Source organism: Neltuma alba, unplaced genomic scaffold (genome assembly GCF_004799145.2).
Source record: "Neltuma alba isolate B1F8T4 unplaced genomic scaffold, ASM479914v2 tig00010672_pilon, whole genome shotgun sequence".
NCBI classification, from domain to species: domain Eukaryota; kingdom Viridiplantae; phylum Streptophyta; class Magnoliopsida; order Fabales; family Fabaceae; genus Neltuma; species Neltuma alba.
Genome location: NW_021635514.1, coordinates 72,841 through 93,536, shown reverse-complemented (window position 1 = coordinate 93,536; position 20,696 = coordinate 72,841). Strand labels below are relative to the sequence as shown.

The 20,696-nt window shown below is 37.3% G+C and overlaps 2 protein-coding genes and 1 pseudogene across 2 annotated transcripts; 2 read left to right on the top strand and 1 right to left on the bottom strand.

The window, feature by feature from the left end:
- Positions 1–820: 820 nt before the first annotated feature.
- LOC114758164 (uncharacterized) lies at positions 821–2,822 on the bottom strand. Its single transcript, XM_028947183.1, has 3 exons — positions 2,480–2,822; positions 1,456–1,794; positions 821–1,309 (listed from the first exon to the last, which is right to left on the bottom strand). Exons 1-3 carry the CDS (start codon positions 2,765–2,767, stop codon positions 821–823), a joined length of 1,116 nt encoding a protein of 371 aa, XP_028803016.1. The 5' UTR covers positions 2,768–2,822.
- A 1,211-nt stretch (positions 2,823–4,033) lies between these two features.
- LOC114758144 (outer envelope pore protein 24, chloroplastic) lies at positions 4,034–6,570 on the top strand. The gene is made up of 3 exons (XM_028947160.1): positions 4,034–4,282; positions 4,604–4,963; positions 6,229–6,570. Exons 1-3 carry the CDS (start codon positions 4,082–4,084, stop codon positions 6,307–6,309), a joined length of 642 nt encoding a protein of 213 aa, XP_028802993.1. The 5' UTR covers positions 4,034–4,081; the 3' UTR covers positions 6,310–6,570.
- Positions 6,571–14,625: 8,055 nt separating this feature from the next.
- LOC114758188 (zinc finger protein GAI-ASSOCIATED FACTOR 1-like) lies at positions 14,626–17,720 on the top strand (annotated as a pseudogene).
- The last annotated feature ends 2,976 nt before the right edge of the window (positions 17,721–20,696 follow it).

Here is a 20,696-nt window from a genome sequence, read left to right as displayed (position 1 = left end):
TGGTCAAGAGAGTATCCATAGAGGTAATTTAGAAAAAATTGACAAATATGATAAATGGGTCTTATATTTAAGATCAAAATTAGCTCAATAATTAGGTCTTATATCAAGGATCGGAGGAGTAATATTTTTGGAGGAAAAAAAAAGTGACAGTTTCGCACAGTTAGTGTATATAAGTATTTTAGTGCACGTGATAAAGATAATAACGGAAATATAACAAGGGTGACTAAAGTTGGAAATATTTAAATTATAAAAAAATTTGAAACCTTTTCGTCATAAAAATAAACTTAATCTGAAGAAATGAATAACAGTATAAACCCTAAAAGTATCATTATCTCTTAATTAATTAGACTTTTACTCTATGGACTTCATGTTTCATGTACATCAGTACATGCAAGTTTTTCAAGCTGCAAGTTTAAAATTTTGAACAGTTGAATTATGACTTCCCCCATGCGAATTACCAAAAAAAAAAAAATCCTCTGGCATGCGAAAAATCTAAAAGACACACACACACCCAATTTCTTCAATATGTTTCTGATAGAAAGGCTGAACAAAATACGAAAATCAAATGAAACACTAGAAATAAAAGGACAGCTACACCGGAAAATGCAAAGTCGGACCAAAAACGCATAGAAGAATTCCGATCTCAGAAACGTTCTATGGACCATTAAGATTATGACACGTCATAAACTTTTCACTCACCTAAATTTGCTTATGTACACACATATTCTTACAGCTGGTGTTGGGAGAGCCAAAAAGTGAAGAAAATTAGAAGGAAAAGCAAAATCCTAATTAACCCACTCCTGCTAGTTGTTCTGGGGAATCATGTTCCCTCCTGGAGATCAGAGGGAGGCAGAAAACAATCATTGGACAACCCAGGGACATTGAAACCAATCTCTTCAATCCTCCACGTCTCCTCAATTTTCCTCTTGTGATTATGCGACCCACCGTACCTGTGAAGCGTCGCCACCGTGGTTCCGCCATGCGCTATGTTAATGCCGTCCACATACCTATAATCCTCCATCACAGACTCTATGTTTGTTTCCCAAAATACAAAGTCATTATTACTTCCCTTAGGAGGCTTCATCCTCACCAGCTTGTTGTCTTCAAATTTGACAAGCAGCCCCGTTCGCTGGCTAAAGTATCCCCATATTGTGTGTCTCACAAATGCAGTATTAGGCGAACTCTGTGCTTGCAGAATGTGCATTGACGTGTCTAACTTGAGAGAGAAACACTCTTCATTTTCTATGGTTTTGTCTCCTACACATACTGCGTCTAGGAACAAATTGGCAGTGTACCTTGGGTCCAAACCCTGGAAATAACAAGAACAAAGCACGAGATCAGAATGAAGCTAAGTCATCATATCGTCAATAATTTAATTTAATACAAGGACGAAATTATAGCATAAGCAATGGTTTTTAATGCCGAGGCCATGCCTGTATGCTAACTAATTATCACCTGGAAGAACCTGCGAAGGGGTCTAGGAGGGCCTTTGTTTGCATGAAAAGGTTGAGAAGAAGACTGGTTCCAGGCCACCTTCCCGTCGCTGCCTGCACTAACCTTGAGACCGGAAACGACTAATTCCAGAAACCACAAATCTGGGTTCTTTTGCCATAGCACAAAGCCCCCTACTTCAGGCCTGCCTCTCGTGTGCACGCTACCTTCTCCCATTTGCATCTCTGACCCGAACATTCTCACTTGTCCCATTGCATACATACTTTTCAGAGCATTCAGAGCAGCTAGTCCCCCAGTAGCTGCTACGTATTGCTGTACTATATATTTCGCCGTGGAATCTGCCTGTCACAGCATAGTACTTGTTAATTGTTTAAAAATATAACTTAGAAAATTAGTACACAAATTAAAGCTAGTTTTGGCATAAGCTTTTATGTCAGACAAATTAAATATATATTAACCCAAAATGTCCCCCCACCGACTTTATTAAAGGGCGGGAAGCATGGTTCCTGATAAAATCATCATAAATCAAGATGTATAAACCGAGAAGCAGACTAGGTGCAATAAATACACCAAGCGGCCGGGTGAGTTAGCAGTGCCTGGAATTCAGAATAATTTAATTAGAACTCGAATTTATCTGAAGTGATTCAGAATTCACTTCAGAATCTCAGAGAGTCCTGATGGGTTGCCCCTAAATCAATCAATACGGAGCCATTGGAATTAGTGGATTTCGAGACTTCGGGCGGTTATCTTTCTCTAGACCCAGTCACGGAAGTTATATTCTCAGAATTCTAGCAGCACCGGAAAATTCACACGTAAAGGTCAGGTGAAAATCATTTGATAATTAACAGTCCAAAGAAAAACTCGATGATCAGTCGAGGCACGAAATAGACCTGCATGGCGGGAGTCATCATAGTGATGAATGCCCGTAACAGATTATACGTAAGGTTGTATGGTTTATAAAACAGCATTGCCGAACAAATAGAATTTTGAGATTAAGAGAAGGAAGGAAAAGATTGGTGACGCTTACGATGGAACAATCTTTGAGAGGCCGCGTTAATAAAGTCTGATCGGATTGAACTTGAACCGGAATGAGGGGAGAGCCAACAAGCTTAAGCAACGCCATGAATTCATTTCTTGAGGTAGAAGAGAGATGCGAATAACTATCAATGGGTTGAGCTTTCATGAGAGATTGCAGATTTTTCCAACGAGTAGATGTAGAGCTCCCCAGACACAGCAACATTTCTTCAGGGAATGGCACCTCCAACACCGTCTCCAATCCATCTTCGTTATCAAAATTAGGACAAAGTTTCCTCATCAGGAAAATTGGAAAGAAAAAAAAAAATCCGCCGGGCCCTCCCTCTTATTTGAAAATATTGACAAAGGAAAGGACTCTGCGGAAAACGGAATCCCTTCCTCTTTCCGGCCAAACCCTAAACACAGGATTTGGGGGTGACTTGCTTGCAGAAATTCGCAACGATGGAAAAGCAAAATGCGTTGCTCCAGCCTATACGTAGTTTTTCTCTGTGGATTGCAGGAAAATGGATGTACGTGCACACATATATATTATATATGTGTATGTATTTCTTTTATTGCTCTTCCTCTTCGAAGGGGTGACGAGATTGCATTCCACGATATGGGATTTTGCTTGTCTTTGCTGGTGATATTGCATTCCGCAATAAGGACTTGGTGGAGCAACGACGTATTTTTAGTAGGTGATACGGCTTTTAAGTTGAAAACAACCTACCTAAATCTTCTCATCTCAGACACATGTAACAGATAATCACTGAGTGATAACAATAATTAATTAAAATCGCTACTAATCTAAAACCGTACGTCATCATGCACTTGTGGTGTTAAACCACCTACTTAAATCTTTGGTCTGTTATGGTATTTTTTCTCCTTTGGCAATATAATGATTAAGGTATTTCACATGGCCAATTAAAAAGAATCATTATCACTAAAATAAGACACTGAAGACAGGTCGAGGCGGCAAGATATTTCTACTGCTAGTTTTTTCCCCCTTATATTTTGTTTGCTTCCTACTGCAAGTAATAGCACTAGAACATACTTTAAAAATATGAAAATAAAAACTTGAGAGATTGGTCCCTAATATGTAGGAGGGGGTGCAGAAAAACAGAGTGTAACGTGTATGGGCTCAGATTTAGTTTCGTGTCATAATACCTGTATTCTCGGTTATTTTTACTGTAGTTTGCCAACAGAAGACAGAAATTTTGTTCGTCTTTACATCAATATTGAAAAAAATCATGCACAGATATTTTTTGGAGATATCAATGAAAATTATTTCAAATTTGGAATAATCAATATTCCATTCTAATAAGTCTCTGAACTGAAAATTTACTTGAAACAAGAGATACCAGACCCCTTAAACCAAAACATTTCGTTCCATTTTTTTTCTTATTAAGGTCTGAAAATAGTCTTGAGTCCATAGTAGCCGACGAATGAGTTCACTACAACCCAATGGGTCTACTCACAGGCCCATATTTAAACGGTTCTTTGACTGACTATAGAAAACCCGCGCTAATAAAAAAGGGTATTTCTCGTTTCATTTCGTGTCCGTTCTCCAACAATCGTCTCAATTCTCGTCTTTCTTTCGTCTCCGTTGTTCCCAATGAAGGCGGCTTTGAAGGGCAAGTATGACTTGGACAGAAACGGCGGTGCCGCCGCAACCGTTGCCTTTAACGCCGGCGATGTCAAGCTTCGAGCTTCTATAACAGATGCCACCATCGTTAATGGACCCAGCTTAACTGGATTGGCTCTAGCTGTCGAGAAACCTGGCTTCTTTATAGTCGATTACAATGTCCCCAAAAAGGTATTTGCTAAATTCCACCAATTTCTTCTTGCCTGATAGTTACCGAGTATGTGCTTGTTTAGCTGTCGGTTAATTCAGTCAAACAAATGTAGAGTTAGATTTATATCGTGCAGAGCGCGGCTTCCGAAATGTCTGTTTTTGCTCCGCATATTTTGATTTTTTCGCAAGAAATGGTTTTCTTTTGTTGTTAGTTTTTTGTAATTCCGTATTTCTTGCTCCCACTTGGGGTGGCTTGCTTTTACATTTTTACTAACTTATCTGGGATTGGGTTCTTTAGCTCCCTGCGTTTTTATCCTATATCCCGCTCCTTTGGTGCCGCAGGACGTTCGATTTCAGTTTATGAACACCGTTAGGATTGCCGAGAAGCCATTGAATTTGACTTATTCTCATGCCTGGGGCGATAACAGGACTGCTTTGGATGGAACATTGATAATCGATCCCTCTAATAAGTTGTCGGCTAACCACACGCTTGGTTCAGGAAACTGCAAATTGAAGTACTCTTACCTTCATCAGGGGGTGACCACGTTCGAGCCATCCTACGATTTGGCTAAGAACTCATGGGACTTTGCAGTTTCACGGAGAGTTTACGGTGATGACTCGCTGAAGGCCTCGTACCAGACATCAAGCAAACTGCTGGGGCTAGAATGGTCGCGGAATTCAAAGCAGAGTGGTTGCTTCAAGGTGAATAATTTTTTTCTTTTTAGGTTGCATGGCATACCTCCCTTTGTATTTGTTTCCGTGAAAGAAAACAGCAAGGAGGCTTTATACGTGTGTTAACCATAGACCATTAACTCCTCGTTTTAGCACTCAGCCTCTTGGGAATTCATGTGGAAGGTTAATTGGCCTTTTCATTTCCTGCACACACTACAAGAATTCTGATCCTTTTTTCTGGTTGACAAGAGTATGTAGGGTTTTAGAACTCTGACATGTCCTTTATGTTTGTCACAGTGACATGTTGATGTAAATAACGCCTTTTTTATGGGAAAAAATAGTAGGAATTGTGCATAAAGCTTTTATTCACTTCCTGCCCCTGGATTATGCGAAATAGAAGTGCTATCTCTCTAATTTTGGCTATAAATGGGAATCTTGGACATACTGACTTTTACAATTGTGAATTTGCTAGAGCTGTTGCATTGAAGTCTCTCGCTTGTTAGGTGTCTGTATAATTCTTGCTATTTGGTCTTAATTAGAGTTTACGAGATTGATGCCTAGTTTTTGAGAAATCAATCACATATCTTGCCCAACATCTCTTCAAATAAATTGTCATATAATCTTAGCATACCCAGAAAATTGATGACTTTATTAAAATGTGAGCCAGAGTTGGTTACGTAGAGAAGGACCTTTCACTTGTCTCTTTTTTTTTTTGGGGGGGAATAAGCAATTAAGCTATAGATTTTGCTTTAGTAATTACTTGACTTGAATAGGGGTTGCTTGAAATGAAATTCTCTCCTCTGGATAGTAATATAATTCCATGTGCAAACAAAAGCTAGTTGCGTTTGAAGGATAATTTTGAAGAATTGCAGAAGTTATTGGTAGGTTGGTACAAGAGCACAAATTCACCCTGAAGTGTTAACGTATTTTCTCACATTTTTCCTTCACGTACAAGTTTATTCAGTATGGGGCTGAGGCATAATGAGCTCGCATGCATAAGGCGTATTTTCTCGCATGTATGTTAATAGTGTTATGGTTTTAGAAAATTGGAATGATTCTCAAGGGACTCCTGGTTAGTGTATTTGTATGTCATCCTTGTGGATTGCTGTGTCCACCGTCCCAAGTCTCGATGAATAGATTCTTTTTTTTTTTTTTTTTTGGCTATGTTCTAGTCTGCACAAAATTTGATCTGGTGCATTGAGTTGTTTCTCCGCAAGTTGTTCTTGGATAGCTCTTTCATTTTTCATGGGGAGTGAACAAGATTTTCTCACTGAAGGCTCTCTCTCTTCATTCAGGTCACAGCATCCCTTAACTTGGCTGAGGAACTGAAAGTCCCGAAAATTAGCGCTGAAACCACTTGGAATTTGGAGATGTAGCAGACTAGCACTGTGCTTCCATCATCTCCGCTTATTTGAGATCTGATGTCTTGAGGCGTATTTTGCCTTTCGATTGATACTCTGCTTCAATTTGAAGTGTGATCTGGTCACATTGCAATAACAATGCTGAATTCACTGTCCACCTGCAACTGAGATATTTGATTGTTGAACAATCATAGATTTGTTGGCACCTTGAGAAGCCTTATAAAAGTTAGCATTTAAAATTTAAATTAAGCAGTCTTGTTATATTTTTTGCTCATACATGAAGGTGTTACAGATTTTAGGTTTACAGGATGAAATGAAATCAATCGAATAGGACAAGTGATGCGTTGGAAACCAATGACGGGTACAGTAATAAATATTGTTGAATATTGATTTTAAGGTTAAGTATGAGTGTATTTTTAGATTGTTATTAGTCGCCCTCAGCTTTCGCAGCTCGCTTACGTGTATCATGCTGATAAGACAAATATTCTTTTTGTTTATTTCTTTTTAAGTTGACGGAGTTGGGAGAGGCATTTGATCCCGAAGGCCTTTCTATACGTCAATTTTAGCTCCGCCTAAAAATATGCCCCCTGTTCAATTTCGTTGCTCTTTTCCGACGCTAAGGGCCAGCGGGAGATGCTCTCACAATTTCTTTTTTTTCCTTTTCTTCTTAAAATTCCATCTTCACTATTAAATTGAAAGAAAAGGTTGGGATTTGATATTTTAAAAAATAGATATTCACTCTCTCCCCCCTAATTATATAATATTATAGTAATAATTTTATAAAATATTGTATCAGAACCATTTCTTTTTTATCCAATGGTAAAAATGAGATTCTTAAAGAAAAATGAGAGGAAGGGATTTTCAGAGGATCTGTTAGGTGTCTATTCTTTCTTCCCATGTTAAAGATTGGTTTACCTGTGTCAACTTGAAGGAACAAACAAGGGAGGACGGTTTTAAATTCAAAGTTTAAGCCAGTGGGTCGTTTTGATTAGTCACACAGACATGAAGCCGTTGTCTCGTAGACCGTTTGAAAGATTTGGACATGACGGCCACGGGATTGTGAAGTTGCATTGTGCGTGTGCATTTCATTTGAAGCCAATCGATTTATCTTGTGGGAAATTCAGGTTCCTTCCAGGCTTTACTTACTCGGCTTATTATGGTAAATGCTCTGAATTGGTCGACTCGAACGCTGGGGAAAGGACTAAACTGTGTTTGGAAATCCGTGTGTAAACTGAAGCTTTAAGTTTCCAACCGAGTTATGTTGAAAAAATTGGGGTTTGAAAGATAATTCCAGATTGTGAAACGAAAATCACAAAGCAGCCAAACGTTATGGAGTTATTCCCTTACTTGAAAGCAAACTTAAAGATAAATATCCAATCATGCATGATCAGATATTTTTCTATCTTTGATAAGTCTGTGAGGGGAGGAATCCTTTTGAATAAGATTAAGTACCTTCAATTAAATCACTATAGATGTTCACCTTCCCGTGATTCTCATCAGCCCAACATGTTCGTTCGTGACTCCAGCTCAAGATCAACGATAACCCCTTGTGTGCAGGAAAAAGGCTGCATCTCTCTTTGGTATATTCTCCTCCGAATAAAGTTGGCTGCATTTAGATTTCCACAAGGATCAGCGGACACGGACAAAGAGCTTTTTCCAAAGAATAACTCCAGCTTGTGACCACCAGCTTCGTCTATAGTACTCCACATAATCTAATCATGTAAAAATCGATAAGACAAAGAAAGAGTTCGATTTATAGTGTTTGATTAGTCCAAGGGGTTCCAAACACCGCCTGCTGAGTTTTCTGGACCTCAATTTGAACTTTAAAACTACAATCCAAACATACCACACGTAATTTTCTCGTGATCTTAACTAATTAGAGGATTAATGTAAATGGGACCAAATCACATGGTTTAGACCTTGAGATTTTCCATTCTCTTTCCCTTGACTCCTTTCCTACATAACTCTATTGCATACAGAAAGTGGCAAAAACGTTTCATGACTTGATTAAAATTGGCAGGGCGTTACTTCTTACAGCTTAAAATAGCCACAAACTCTGCCGACTCTGCTCACTCCATTTTCTGAGTATTGGATGACAAATTTGACTCTCTCTGCAACCCCATGCCTTGATCCTTGTCCCTTCACCACAAAATTTAACAAGAAAAAGTACTCTGTCCTGTTTCTGCAACCTCTTGAATTAAAAACCCTTTGTCGTATTCATTATTCTCATATTGCTTTCTCTCCACCAACTTCAGGTTCTTTTCCCCCTTTCCTTTCAGCCAGGGTGGACCTGGGCGCTGATGAAGCTACTGGACATTAGTAAAATCATAATTATTTGGTCACCTGACGCTAGTTCAGATAAGAAAAATAGGATTATTTTATAGACAGTATCTACGGATCACATTTCTTTATGCAAAAAAAGTGGGCATGTTAAATTGTACTCCTCCTGTCCTTATTATAAGACCCTATTTGACTTTTTATTTGGTTCTAATTATAAGACCCCAATCCATTTTGTCTATTATATTTATGCATTTTTTTCCAAAATAATCCTTCTAATAATGATAGTTTTAACCAATATACTTAATTAGCAAGGATATTTTAAGAATGACAATACTTATTTATTATAAATAACCAACTTAACTTACTTCCTTAATCTCCTCAAATAAGTCAATTGGGTCTTATAATTAGGACCGGAGGAGTAGCTTAATGTTAAGAAACCAAAATAAACATAGTTATCCTGATGAAAAAACATGCTAAACATCATACATTAAGTATTTGTCGTTAGTTATAAATATTTTCTTCACAATCAATTTGTTAATAAATTTTAATAGAAAGATACCTTGTGTAGTGTATGAAAAATTTGTTTAGTTTTACTCAAAAAAAAAATTTAGTTATCCATACTTATCGGTGACAGACTGATATAGCAGGATAGACTTTTATGATCAAATAAAAAGCATTGTAAAATTGAAGACAAGACAAAGTTGATTTGACTTTTTTTTTTTTTTGCTAGGAGTTGACATGACATTTAATTTGAAGCAACGAAAATGACCATGCTAATCTTGTTCCCCTCGCAGTCCTGGCCCAAGAAATGTGCAAGCCCAATCTGCAATTGGCATACCAATTTAATTGCACAATTAACCAATAGGAACTGAGTTTAAGCAGAAAGATTAGTTCATCAGAATACGACAAATCAAAATTTAAATTCTTATTAAGAAAAATAATTATATTTAATTAATTAATATCTAAAAATGTCTCGAATAAAATTATTTCTAATACCTATGTGTGTTAAGAAAATGGCAACATTACCATTTACTCTCCAAATGTCAAAGGTGTTGATATTGTATCTTACAAATAAAATACCAGGAGGATTTGATTTGGGGCATTGCGGTCCAAGAGCAGTGTGAAAAGATGTTTGAAAGGAAGTGACAAGAATATGTGGGAATGGGAATGAGTAATGGGGGTGAAACTGAAATCCCATGGGACAATGGTCGACACCCTCGCATGTGGGGGCACAGTGATCTATTGAGCTGTGCGTTGAGATCGTACAGCATGGAGTGCCCCCCTCCCTGTTCCATTCTCCCCGTGGCCTCTTCCCAACCTCCACTCTCCATTATCCCCCACCCACTATTCCCCCTCCATTATTAATGTTCTGTAATTTCATCTGACACCCACTCTATCTCTTACTTAACTTTTTTTCCTCTCAGATTAAAAGACATCATTACTGATCATATGAAATTACAAGTAAGATTGATCGTGTGAAATTATGAAGAAGCATTCAAGCCTCCAGGCCATAACATTTTTGCTTTCTGATTTTTATATCACACACACCATCATAAATTCACAGTCCTTGGATATATCCTAATTAATGAGTATGAAAATGGAAGGATGCAAAAAATATTGCCACATGTCCTAAACAAAGAAGATATACAAAAAAAAATTATTTATAAATATAATAACTCAATTTATTTTATCTCCTGAATTTATTGTTCTTCTCTCAAAATATTTCTGTTGATTGCGTACAGTAAATGGTTTTTATCAATGAGTAATTATAATGTACTCCTCGATCCTTAATATAGAACCTAATTATTGAGTTGATTTTAGTCATAAATATAAGACCCATTTTTCATATTTATCAGTTTTCTCTAAACTACTCCTATAGATACTTCCTCAACCATAATCAAGTAGAAGAGAAAGATGAGGTATTAAGAAAGATTATTATGGTATTTTAGAAAAAATGTATCATATTTTTTATAATTAACTAACATACCTAATTTTCTTAATCTAATCAAATTAGTTAAAGAGATCTTATATTAAAGATCGGAGGAGTATATAATTATATAAGACGTTTTAGGTAATCCAATAGATATTAATTAAAATAATTAATTTTTTTAATATTTACAAATTACATACCTAAATCTTATATTAAATGTGAAAGCTCGGTAGAAGGAAATAAAGAGGGGGAATAAAGAAGAGGCATGCAAGTGAAAAAGAGAGTGAGAGAAGCAGGGAGAATAAGGTGGGGATGAGGCATCATACCGGAATCAGAAAAGGAGGGGCTGAAGAAACAAAGTATAAAGATAATCAAACAAGGAATGATTAGTGGGTGACATTTCAATCCTTTTCCTTTTTGACATTATGCATCCCAACCCCTTCCAGCTGTGTCTCTTCCATCGTACCCTTTCACGGTTTACATAGTGCCTATCTCACCTAGTGCCCCTCCCACGCCATCATCCCCTCTTTCCATTTTTTTTTAATCTTTGATTATTGTATTATACTCCTCCGGTCCTAATTATAAGACCCAATTGACTTATTTGAGGAGATTAAGAAAGTAAGTTAAGTTGGTTATTTATAATAAATAAGTGTTGTCATTCCTAAAATATCCTTGCTAATCAAGTATATTGGCTAAAACTATCATTATTAGAAGGATTATCTTGGAAAAAAATGCATAAATATAAGAGACAAAATGGATTGGGTCTTATAATTAGGACCAAATAAAAAGTCAAATTGAGTCTTATAATAAAGACCAGAGGAGTATATATTTTTACTCACTTGGCCACCTACCTCTTTGTTTTTCAGCCAGCCTATTCTCAAAAGCTCAATTTCCATATGTTCTGCATAGTATACGCTGTGTCAAATTTATGAACTCTCCACTGAGACCATGCGTCGAACGCAACGATATTTCTCTTCCCGTCCTTCAGCCTGCAGTCGATTGAATTAATTGTACGATTCAAAATTAATTTCTTTTGATTTCTCTTTTCGTGGGATTGGATTTTATGAAACATTTAAAAACTGACGCATAAAGCTTTAGTGCATGTCTCCTTGAACGTGTGGAAACTCAGATGCAAAGGTTTATATTTCTGCACGTAAGAATATTACAAACGTTTCACAAAATAATACTCCTCCGGTCCTAATTATAAGACCCAATTGACTTATTTAAAGACATTAAGGAAGTAAGTTAAGTTGGTTATTTATAATAAATAAGTGTTGTCATTCCTAAAATATCCTTGCTAATTAAGTATATTGGCTAAAACTATCATTATTAGAAGGATTATCTTGGAAAAAAATACATAAATATAAGAGACAAAATGGATTGGGTCTTATAATTAGGACCAAATAAAAAATCAAATTATGTCTTATAATAAGGACCGGAGGACTATTAACTTAAATTCACTTTTACCTGATGTAAGAAAAGAGATTGGTTATCCAAATAAAGCTTGCTGTGCGGTAACAAAAAAAATTTCAGTCAACCCAACGGATTGTTGATCAGACAGAATACAAATTCAAATCTTAAAAATTATTAAAAAAGAAAAGAAAAAAGATTCCAGTCAATTTTGAAATCTGCGCTGAAAGAGCCCAAGATCAAAGCTCATTGTTTTTGCTTGTCTTGTTCTGCTCAGCTTGTAGATTAAAAATGTTAAAAAGCGAGTACTTCATCTTTTGAGCGAAAGCCCGGAGTCGTTTCATTCACTTTTGCAGGCATTAAATCTTTTTACATCGTAATTCGCAGCCACCCTTTTTTGCATGATTATTTAAATTAATATTAGGCCCTTTTTTTTTTTTCCTGTTTTTTAACGACTCCGGGCTTTTGCTGAATTTAAAAGTCATCGTAATTAATTTGCCTAGATCAGCTTTCTTAGCTTTTCAGATCAGTGTTTCTGGCCCTTATCTTGTTTCTATTTTTTCTTCCTTGTCATGTTAGTTTAGCATTTTTCTTTGTCTTGTTGATGCTTGAGGACCTGGAGCGAGACGACGGTGAAACCAATTTCTTTTATAATCATAACTTAATGCACCTGCCAAAGACCCAAAAGAAAAAGGCTAATACGAGGGCTTTGGCCGAAAATCATTACCAATCAGTTCAGAAATCAGAAACAATTACACTGCATACAAAAAGCCTGGCCAAAAACAAAAAAAAATTGTTCGCACCAACCAAGGCTAGGATTGGGTTTGTCAGAATAAGTTGATTTTTTATAATGTGATGCGCACAAACTACGGTTTAAATAAACGTATTCATATTAATGTCTGCTAATATTTTGAATATGATTGTCTAAAAATATTGACAAGGCCAATGACGATAATGAATAAACCGGAGCTGCTTAGAAATCTAAATAAGATTTTGGGAAAAAAAAGCTTTTAAAAAATACTCTAACATGCTTATTTTATATATTATAAAATTATTTTTAAAATTATAATTTTATTACAAGACATAACACAAGGAGACAAAAGAAATCTTGAAATGAAAATAGAAAAGCCAAATAAAAAGTACGAGGACGTAAAATGAAGGTAGGGCTTGAATTGGAATGCAAATGAGAGTGATGATTGTTTGAGGACGAAATAGCAGAATATGACGGTGTTGAACAGGTACATCATCCATGATTAGCGTATAATAAGATAAGGTTGTGTGCCAATCACTAGATACGAACCCCCCCAGTATGCCCGTATCCAATGTAACCTCTCTATGACGCCCAGGCATCATTTGACGTGCCTTGCGTTATCTTTATAATTCATTGCTAATCTGTAGACTTCTCACCCTTATTTTTTGAGTATATTGTTCAGTTCTGAGAGGGCCCTTCTGGTCAAAAAAAAAAAAAAGGTTCTGAGAGGGCCCTAACTAATTATTACTACCGTCTAATGGATTCAAATATTTTTCTCAAACGTGAATTAAAAAAAAAAAACAACAACCGGGGCGTGCCAGATGACTGTGCCTCGTCCACGTCAGAAGTTAGACTTCTCTCATTGGTGGGCCCACCTCCACGGGATCATCATTTGATTAAAGTCTGAAAATATGTGAGTGTGTGGTGTAGCTGCCAGTGAGGTCCTCATTATAACATGCATTTCCTCTGCAATTACAAAAACGACCTCGCCCCTTTATCAACTTCATGATGACATTCTTTGAACTCCTGCGACATAAAGGAGTTCGGGCATATGATATACATATCATGTCACTTTACCCATAAAGACAATAGCCTTTTTACCCTTTTAAGTAAACCCTAATTAATTATAATACAATCAAAGTTGAGTATCCCAAACATGCTACTGAGATTTTCTCACGCAACCCTTTTTTGAAGCTCCAACTGCAACGCTGAATATCATAACCTTTTCTTTCTTCTTTCCTTCTTCCTTTCCAACTTTGCAAGTGCTATGGTGTGAAGTGCGTCGTTTTGGCACGCTGTCCAATCTGAAAATATTCTCAAGCTATGACTTTCGTTTCCAATACTCGGCGTTATGGTTTGTTCCATTATTACTTGCACTCCTCGATGTACATTGCACGTTCCCTGCCTCTCTTTTCGCTTCTTATTTTTCAGAACGGTTTTCTTAGGTTCTACTAGGTATTAATTCCCCGTGGGAGAGCAGTAGAGGACAAAAATTTGAACATAATCACGAGAAAGCCACCCGCCTTTGGACTGGACAATGGACCTCGCTCCTGCCTTCCTCGTACTTGTGATATGCTTCGTGGCATAATCGTCATTCTCGAAACAATGGTGCCTAAAAATTTAAGGACCTCCTGGGGTACTATTAAAAATGAGGGTTTGAATTTTATTATGTAATTTACACTAAAAATACTAAACGGGCGGAACTGAAAGGGAAATGCCTATATCACCTTTTTCTTAACACTAGACGACAAGCACCGCCTAGTCCGACTTCCTCCCGACAAAGGTCATCGACCCGGTTATGAAGACACGTGGACGGTGAGATTTGCGCTAGTAGCCGCGAGATGAGACTCGGAGCCTGGGTTGTCTTTGACTATAGTTAAAAATGGGAAGGGTTCGAGACTAAACCATGGTTAACTGGCGCCGCTTTCGCCATTTTTTAATACTTTTGTTGCCCATTCGAAGTCCCTCCTTCTCTTTCCCTCTCTCCATCATCCCGCCGCCGTATGCGACTGTCGTGCGTCGACCTGTTGTGGCTTGGCTGTGTTGTTAATCGCCCTCGGTATTGAAGGAGGAGGAACTTCTCCCACCGGGGGAGCCGAATAGATTTCTCCTAAATATCTAATATTCTTTTGAAGCAATCGGGACTTGTCTTAGCCAAAGGGGTAATTATTTTTTATGTTGTACTTTTGTATTCTCAGAATCTCAGTTAATTAGTTCTGCTAGTGGTTAAAGATTAGGTGATCGTCGCGCTTCAAAGAATAGGCAAGCGTCCAGTTGACAAGTTGTCAGCCTGAGAAAGAGGAAGCATGTGATTATCATTGAATTGATTGAGCAGCTGGACGATTCAGAGTTTTGATTGTGATACATGCCATGGCGGAGCTTGAGAATCCATCGTCAATGGCAGTTTCTGCAGCTTCCGGAGAAGCTAGCTTTTCGTCACCTGGACTTCAGAACGCGACTGATGAACTCCCTCCCCGAAAAAGAAGCGGAACCTCCCTGGAATGCCGGGTACCTAGAACATTATTCATAGTTGGAGGTTTCGGTGTTGATTGAATTGTCTTAAGTAATATTTATGACTTCTAAACTTCTGCTGATTTTTTGTAGTTATTTCGCATTTGTCTTTCCAGATCCAGATGCCGAGGTGATTGCTTTATCGCCCAAAACACTGTTGGCGACGAACCGTTTCGTATGTGAGATCTGCAATAAAGGATTTCAACGGGACCAAAACCTGCAACTTCATCGACGTGGCCACAACCTGCCATGGAAACTGCGGCAGCGAACCACCAAGGATGTTCGTAAGAGAGTCTACGTGTGCCCCGAGCCTTCTTGTGTCCATCATAATCCGTCGAGGGCGCTCGGTGATCTCACCGGCATCAAGAAGCATTTTTGTAGGAAACACGGCGAAAAGAAGTGGAAATGTGAGCGATGCTCCAAGAAATACGCCGTACAGTCCGATTGGAAGGCCCATATGAAGACTTGTGGAACTAAAGAGTACAAATGTGACTGTGGCACCTTATTCTCTAGGTTTCTTTCTTCTCTCTTTCCCCTAGTTCTTTTGATATTCTAGCTTCATGTTTTTGTGCCGAGGGAATAATCTTTTTCATCCCATCGGTTCATTCTAAAGCTGATGGAGGTTCTAATTGTAATTATTTACTTCGTGGTTGTTACGTGGAACTGTGAAGGAGGGATAGCTTCATCACGCACAGGGCCTTTTGCGATGCGTTGGCGGAAGAAAGCGCCAGAACCCGAACCCTAACCATTGGAGAAGGCTCCGAGGGGAATTCGAATGGGAAGGTTGCTATGGCTTCGCCGCCGCAGCCTCCACTGACCCCGTCAACGTCTGTGGTGTCTCCTGCTATGTCCATTCAGAGCTCAGGTAGTAAATACGCATTTATACTTGGGGGGTCAAAGCTGTACACTTTACCATTTAGTTTTTTTAAAGCAGCTTCGTGAGATTCAAACGAAAGAATTTAAATTTAATGGGCTGAGACGCAAGAGTCAGACATGATTTGAAGGATGTGTTTTGTCTCTCACGGATGTCGTTTTAGCTTTCTTTTATTATTAATTTGTTTTTATTCTGGTCTAGAGAAGTAGACAATCGAGCAGTCACAATTAACAAAGTAACAAAATCAGTTATAGTAACCAGTCAGTATGATGTTTGTTTGTTCTCCGGAGATGAGAGAGACAAAGTCGTGCGGGTATTATATAAATGGGTTCTGAGGGTTAGTGAAGGGAGCTCATATAGATCGAAGAGCAAATAGAGAATAACGGAAAGGAGGCTATTATTGCGTCTCCTTTTGCTATTTATTCATCCGCGTTCAAGCTAGTGCCGGTAAAGATCTAATGATTTATTAGCCCAAGTCTCTAAAAAACAGAAAAAGCTTTTTACTCAATGTTTCATGAGTGATCATAATTCTCTTTTTAGTTTGTCTATATAGCTTTGTAATTTGTGAGCTTTCCATTGTTTCTCATGAGTTCTTTGTGTTTCTGTCCATTTTCTTTCCATTTGTATCAGAAGTCTCGGAAAACCCAATCAGGTTGTCACCACCGTCCTCGAACGTAACGTGTTTACCAGCACCCACAGTCACAAACAGTGCTCCCTCCAGCTCGACCAGTGTTTTCGCCAGCATATTTGCATCCTCAAATCCTGCTCCTTCTCAGACATCTTCATCGTATTCCAGTATGATGTCAAGCATGGCTCGCTCGGATTGCCCGACTACTACCCCAACGCTGTCTGCAATAGAGCCCACATCTCTGTCTCTCTCCACTTCGCTTTATCTCTCCAATAATGACTCATCCTTGTTCCCGGACCAACACGACCCTCGCCACTATACTGCACCTCCTCAGCCTGCACTGTCCGCCACCGCATTACTCCAAAAGGCAGCTCAAATGGGTGCCGCTGCGTCCAATGCATCTTTGCTTCGAGGTTTAGGATTAGCAACAGCAACTTCCTTGGCACAAAACGATGGTACCTCGACGCAATGGAATAGCCGTGTAAAGACAGAGAATCACTCATTAACTGATGATGGCCTGGTCCTTGGAATTCCTTCTGCTGGCAATACGGGTTTTGCCGACTTGATGATGGGCTCGTCGTCGTCGCCGTTCGGGGGACAGCCGATGACTCGAGATCTTCTTGGTCTAAGCATAGGTGGTGCTGGTGGCGGGGCCAGCAGCAGGGGCGGTCTTTCTGCCTTGCTTACCTCTTTTGGTGGTAGATTTGATGTTGCAGATTCGTCGACGGGAGGGAGGAATGCTTCGGCTGAAGACTAGGAGGATGGTTTTTTTCCTCTCATTCTCGTTTACTAGCCAGTCATAAAGGGGTTGGGTTATGTTACAGGCAGGAGGCACTCTACAAATGGTGCTTTTTTGTTTTTATATAGTTTTTCCTTTTGTCTTTTGTATTCGTGTAGCCGCCCTTTATCTGTAAGGAAGATCAAGGATCAATGAAAACTGTAGAAGGTGAGATTAATATTATGACTAGGGGATGTACAGAAACTCGTATAATTGGTGCTATTGGCGAAATCTGCTGCATTGTAGCAAACCCTTTCTTGGCCATACGGTAGGAAGCTTTTGTGCAGCGGGATTATTGCAGTTACTCCCTCCGTTTCTTATTATAAGAAACATTTGATGCTTATAGTATATTTCTATACATAAGAAACATTTAAAAGTTGTTTATATATTTTTGTGTTTATTTTCTACTTTACTCATATTTATTTTTTCTCTAACTCTCACTCTTTCTCTCTCTCACTTCTTTTTCTTTTAATAATTTAATTGTTCTCTCTCATGCTTTCTCTCTTTATTAATGAGGGTATTTTTCGGGAAAAAATTATACTTTTTATACATTGATTGTTCTTAACTAGTTTTAACTGTTTTTTTATCAACGTAATTTAGTTATTCGTTCTTATAATAAGGAACAGAGAGAGTATTATTTACGCGCGTGTGTATACATGCGCGCACCAACAGTGTTAATTTTTATTGAGAACAAAGAGAGGTGAGATTAATTTGTAAATATAGTGCCTGTTTGGCATCACTTATTTTAAGCTTATAAGTAGCTTATAAGCTCTATAAGCTGGATTGACAAAATTGGATCTGTTTGGATCAGCTTTTCTGCAATCGGGCTTTTGTCTAAAAAGCTACAATAAGCTATAAGCTAAAATTAACAGCTTATGATTTATAGCTTATGGCTTATAGCTTTTGAAATATGGAGAGAGAAAAAGTTAAGAAATTTATTACCTCTTTTGGTTCTTATTATAAGCCTTAAATAACTAATTTGTAGATAATAAAAAATCAGTTAAAATTAGTTGAAAGTAATGAATAAGTTATAAATATATTTTTATTTTTAAATATGCTCCTAAAAATATACTTTTATTTTTTCATGTTTCACTTTATATTTAAAATATTTTTTATGACTTCTTCATATTAAATTATTTTAATTTCATTGTATTATGTGAAATTATTTTTTTAATTATGTTTCATTATTTATTAAAACTCATATCTATTTTGGTCATTTTACAACCAAACTTACTTTTACTTAATCATAATTCAAACAACCTTTTACCAATTTCACTTTTGCAATCTAGCTTTTCTGAACTATAATCCAAACACAATTCAGCTTATTCAATTTAGCTTTTATCCAATTTCACTTCTCTATAAGCTACTTTTTCAATCGCTGATCCAAACGGACCCATAGAGATAGAAGGAAAAGTTTCGGTAAGAAAAAATATCAAAATTTTTTTTATCAATTTAATATGTTTTTTATATGAAAATAATTTACAAGGTAACTTATACAATAAGTATGGTATATATTCAAACATCTCCAATACTACATAGATCGAAATAAATGACAAGCGTGGAATTGCATTCCCTGTCGGTGCATTGAATGAGACGAAGGGTACAAGAATAGGAAGATGGTCCTTGTTGACGGTAGTCAAATGTGCAGAAGTCGTAGTATTTTGGAGTGACCTTGTTATGTGGGTCCAGCTTGCATCCGTTAGATCAGACCACCAAACACGTAAATTTAATGTAATTAATGAGGGGGCAGGTACGCCTCTCTCATTGTTTTCACTGCCTGATTGATATTGCTATTGTAAGCTTTGCTCGACGGTCTCCATACCGAGGGTCAAAATTTCCACATGCGGCTGATAAATCAAACGCTTGTGTGCTCTTTGGGCTTTGATTGACAAAATAAATCAAAACTAAAACACAAACAAACTGCGATAATAATAAAAGTCTTGGATCGGGTCCACAATGCCGAATGGGGAGGCCTGAATTGGGCTGCAAGAAGCTGGACCCAATAAATCGTAGGAGGCAGTCTCAGGAAAAAAGACATTGCGGTATTTTTTGGTCAACAAAGCTACAGCTCTTAACCCGCGGGAGTTAAATCGAGCGGAAGTCTATCATTCCTTAGATAAATGCTACTTCTGCTGTCGTTTTTTTTTTTAATAAACAACAACTATTTCTACTTGTTGTTTCTAAATATAAGTAATATGTGTAAGTTTTTTTAAATTTTTATAACAAATTTCTTATTTGCCCCCATTAATTACTATTTTAATGCCTAGTATATTTATTATCTCATTTTTTAAATTATTATCTCTCTCCATTTACATTCACTCTCAGTCATAATTCTCTTTAATAATTTTCTTACTCTCTTTTTTTTTATAAACATTTTCTTACTCTCTTTCCTATACTTGTTCTTTCATAAATAAAAATATTTTGGAGAAGAGATTTAAAATTCTACTTATTTCTTGTTTTTAACTAATTTTTTGATCTACATAATAGAATTCAAGACTCTTATAAAAAAGGGACGGAGAGATTAATATCTAACCCACTAGCGGTTGATTGACGTGATGAGTGGCTTCATTCTTGTACCTTTATATTAAGATAAAATTTAAAAAAAAATGGAAAAAAAAAGATGAAATGGTAAGTGGCTTCATGTTTACAGAGAGAAGAACACAAGATTAAATTCAAAAGACACAAATGTTAGAATATGCGAAAATCATTTGTGCTCTAAGCTATTTAATCCATAGCCGCCAAGACCACGTCCGCCCATCATCGCCACGACCATGCGGCTGAGGCCCCCTCCTTGTCCGAAGCCATCTTGCTCCCTCCCCGCCTTGCAATTTTCTTCCATAACAGTGCTATCCGTTGTGGTGCCAGAGAAGTGATTCCGTGAGCTGTGAATAAATTATGAACCATGAAGTTATGAACGAAAATTCTTATAAAAAGGATGTATAGAGCAAATTGATTTCATATCATAATGTATATTTTAGGGTTGTGCTGAAAAATGTGTTAACTTGTGTATGAAACCATAGTAAATAAAATTCAAAACATTTGAAAAACGATGCGTGTCAAATTGCCCAAGGTTATTTTAATTTATTTATATGATTCGACAAAGTATGCCAGTTAATCATTTATAATTCTGATGTAGAAAATTTATCGTCATTCGCTAATTTGGATTTATTGTACACAAATATAAAATGTTATAAAGAAACGGTTAATATAACAAAGCATAAAATTGATTTTTATATGGGA

What these genes read in the sequence shown, in the direction of transcription:
- LOC114758164 (XM_028947183.1), bottom strand. Translation starts at nt 2,767, where the DNA reads ATGAGGAAACTTTGTCCTAATTTTGATAACGAAGATGGATTGGAGACG. An exon ending in CTCTCAAAGATTGTTCCATC is followed by an intron (nt 1,795 to 2,479) that starts GTAAGCGTCACC and finishes ATGCTGTGACAG; the next exon opens with GCAGATTCCACGGCGAAATA. An exon ending in CCCTTCGCAGGTTCTTCCAG is followed by an intron (nt 1,310 to 1,455) that starts GTGATAATTAGT and finishes TGTTATTTCCAG; the next exon opens with GGTTTGGACCCAAGGTACAC.
- LOC114758144 (XM_028947160.1), top strand. Translation starts at nt 4,082, where the DNA reads ATGAAGGCGGCTTTGAAGGGCAAGTATGACTTGGACAGAAACGGCGGT. An exon ending in ATTACAATGTCCCCAAAAAG is followed by an intron (nt 4,283 to 4,603) that starts GTATTTGCTAAA and finishes TTGGTGCCGCAG; the next exon opens with GACGTTCGATTTCAGTTTAT. An exon ending in AGCAGAGTGGTTGCTTCAAG is followed by an intron (nt 4,964 to 6,228) that starts GTGAATAATTTT and finishes CTCTTCATTCAG; the next exon opens with GTCACAGCATCCCTTAACTT.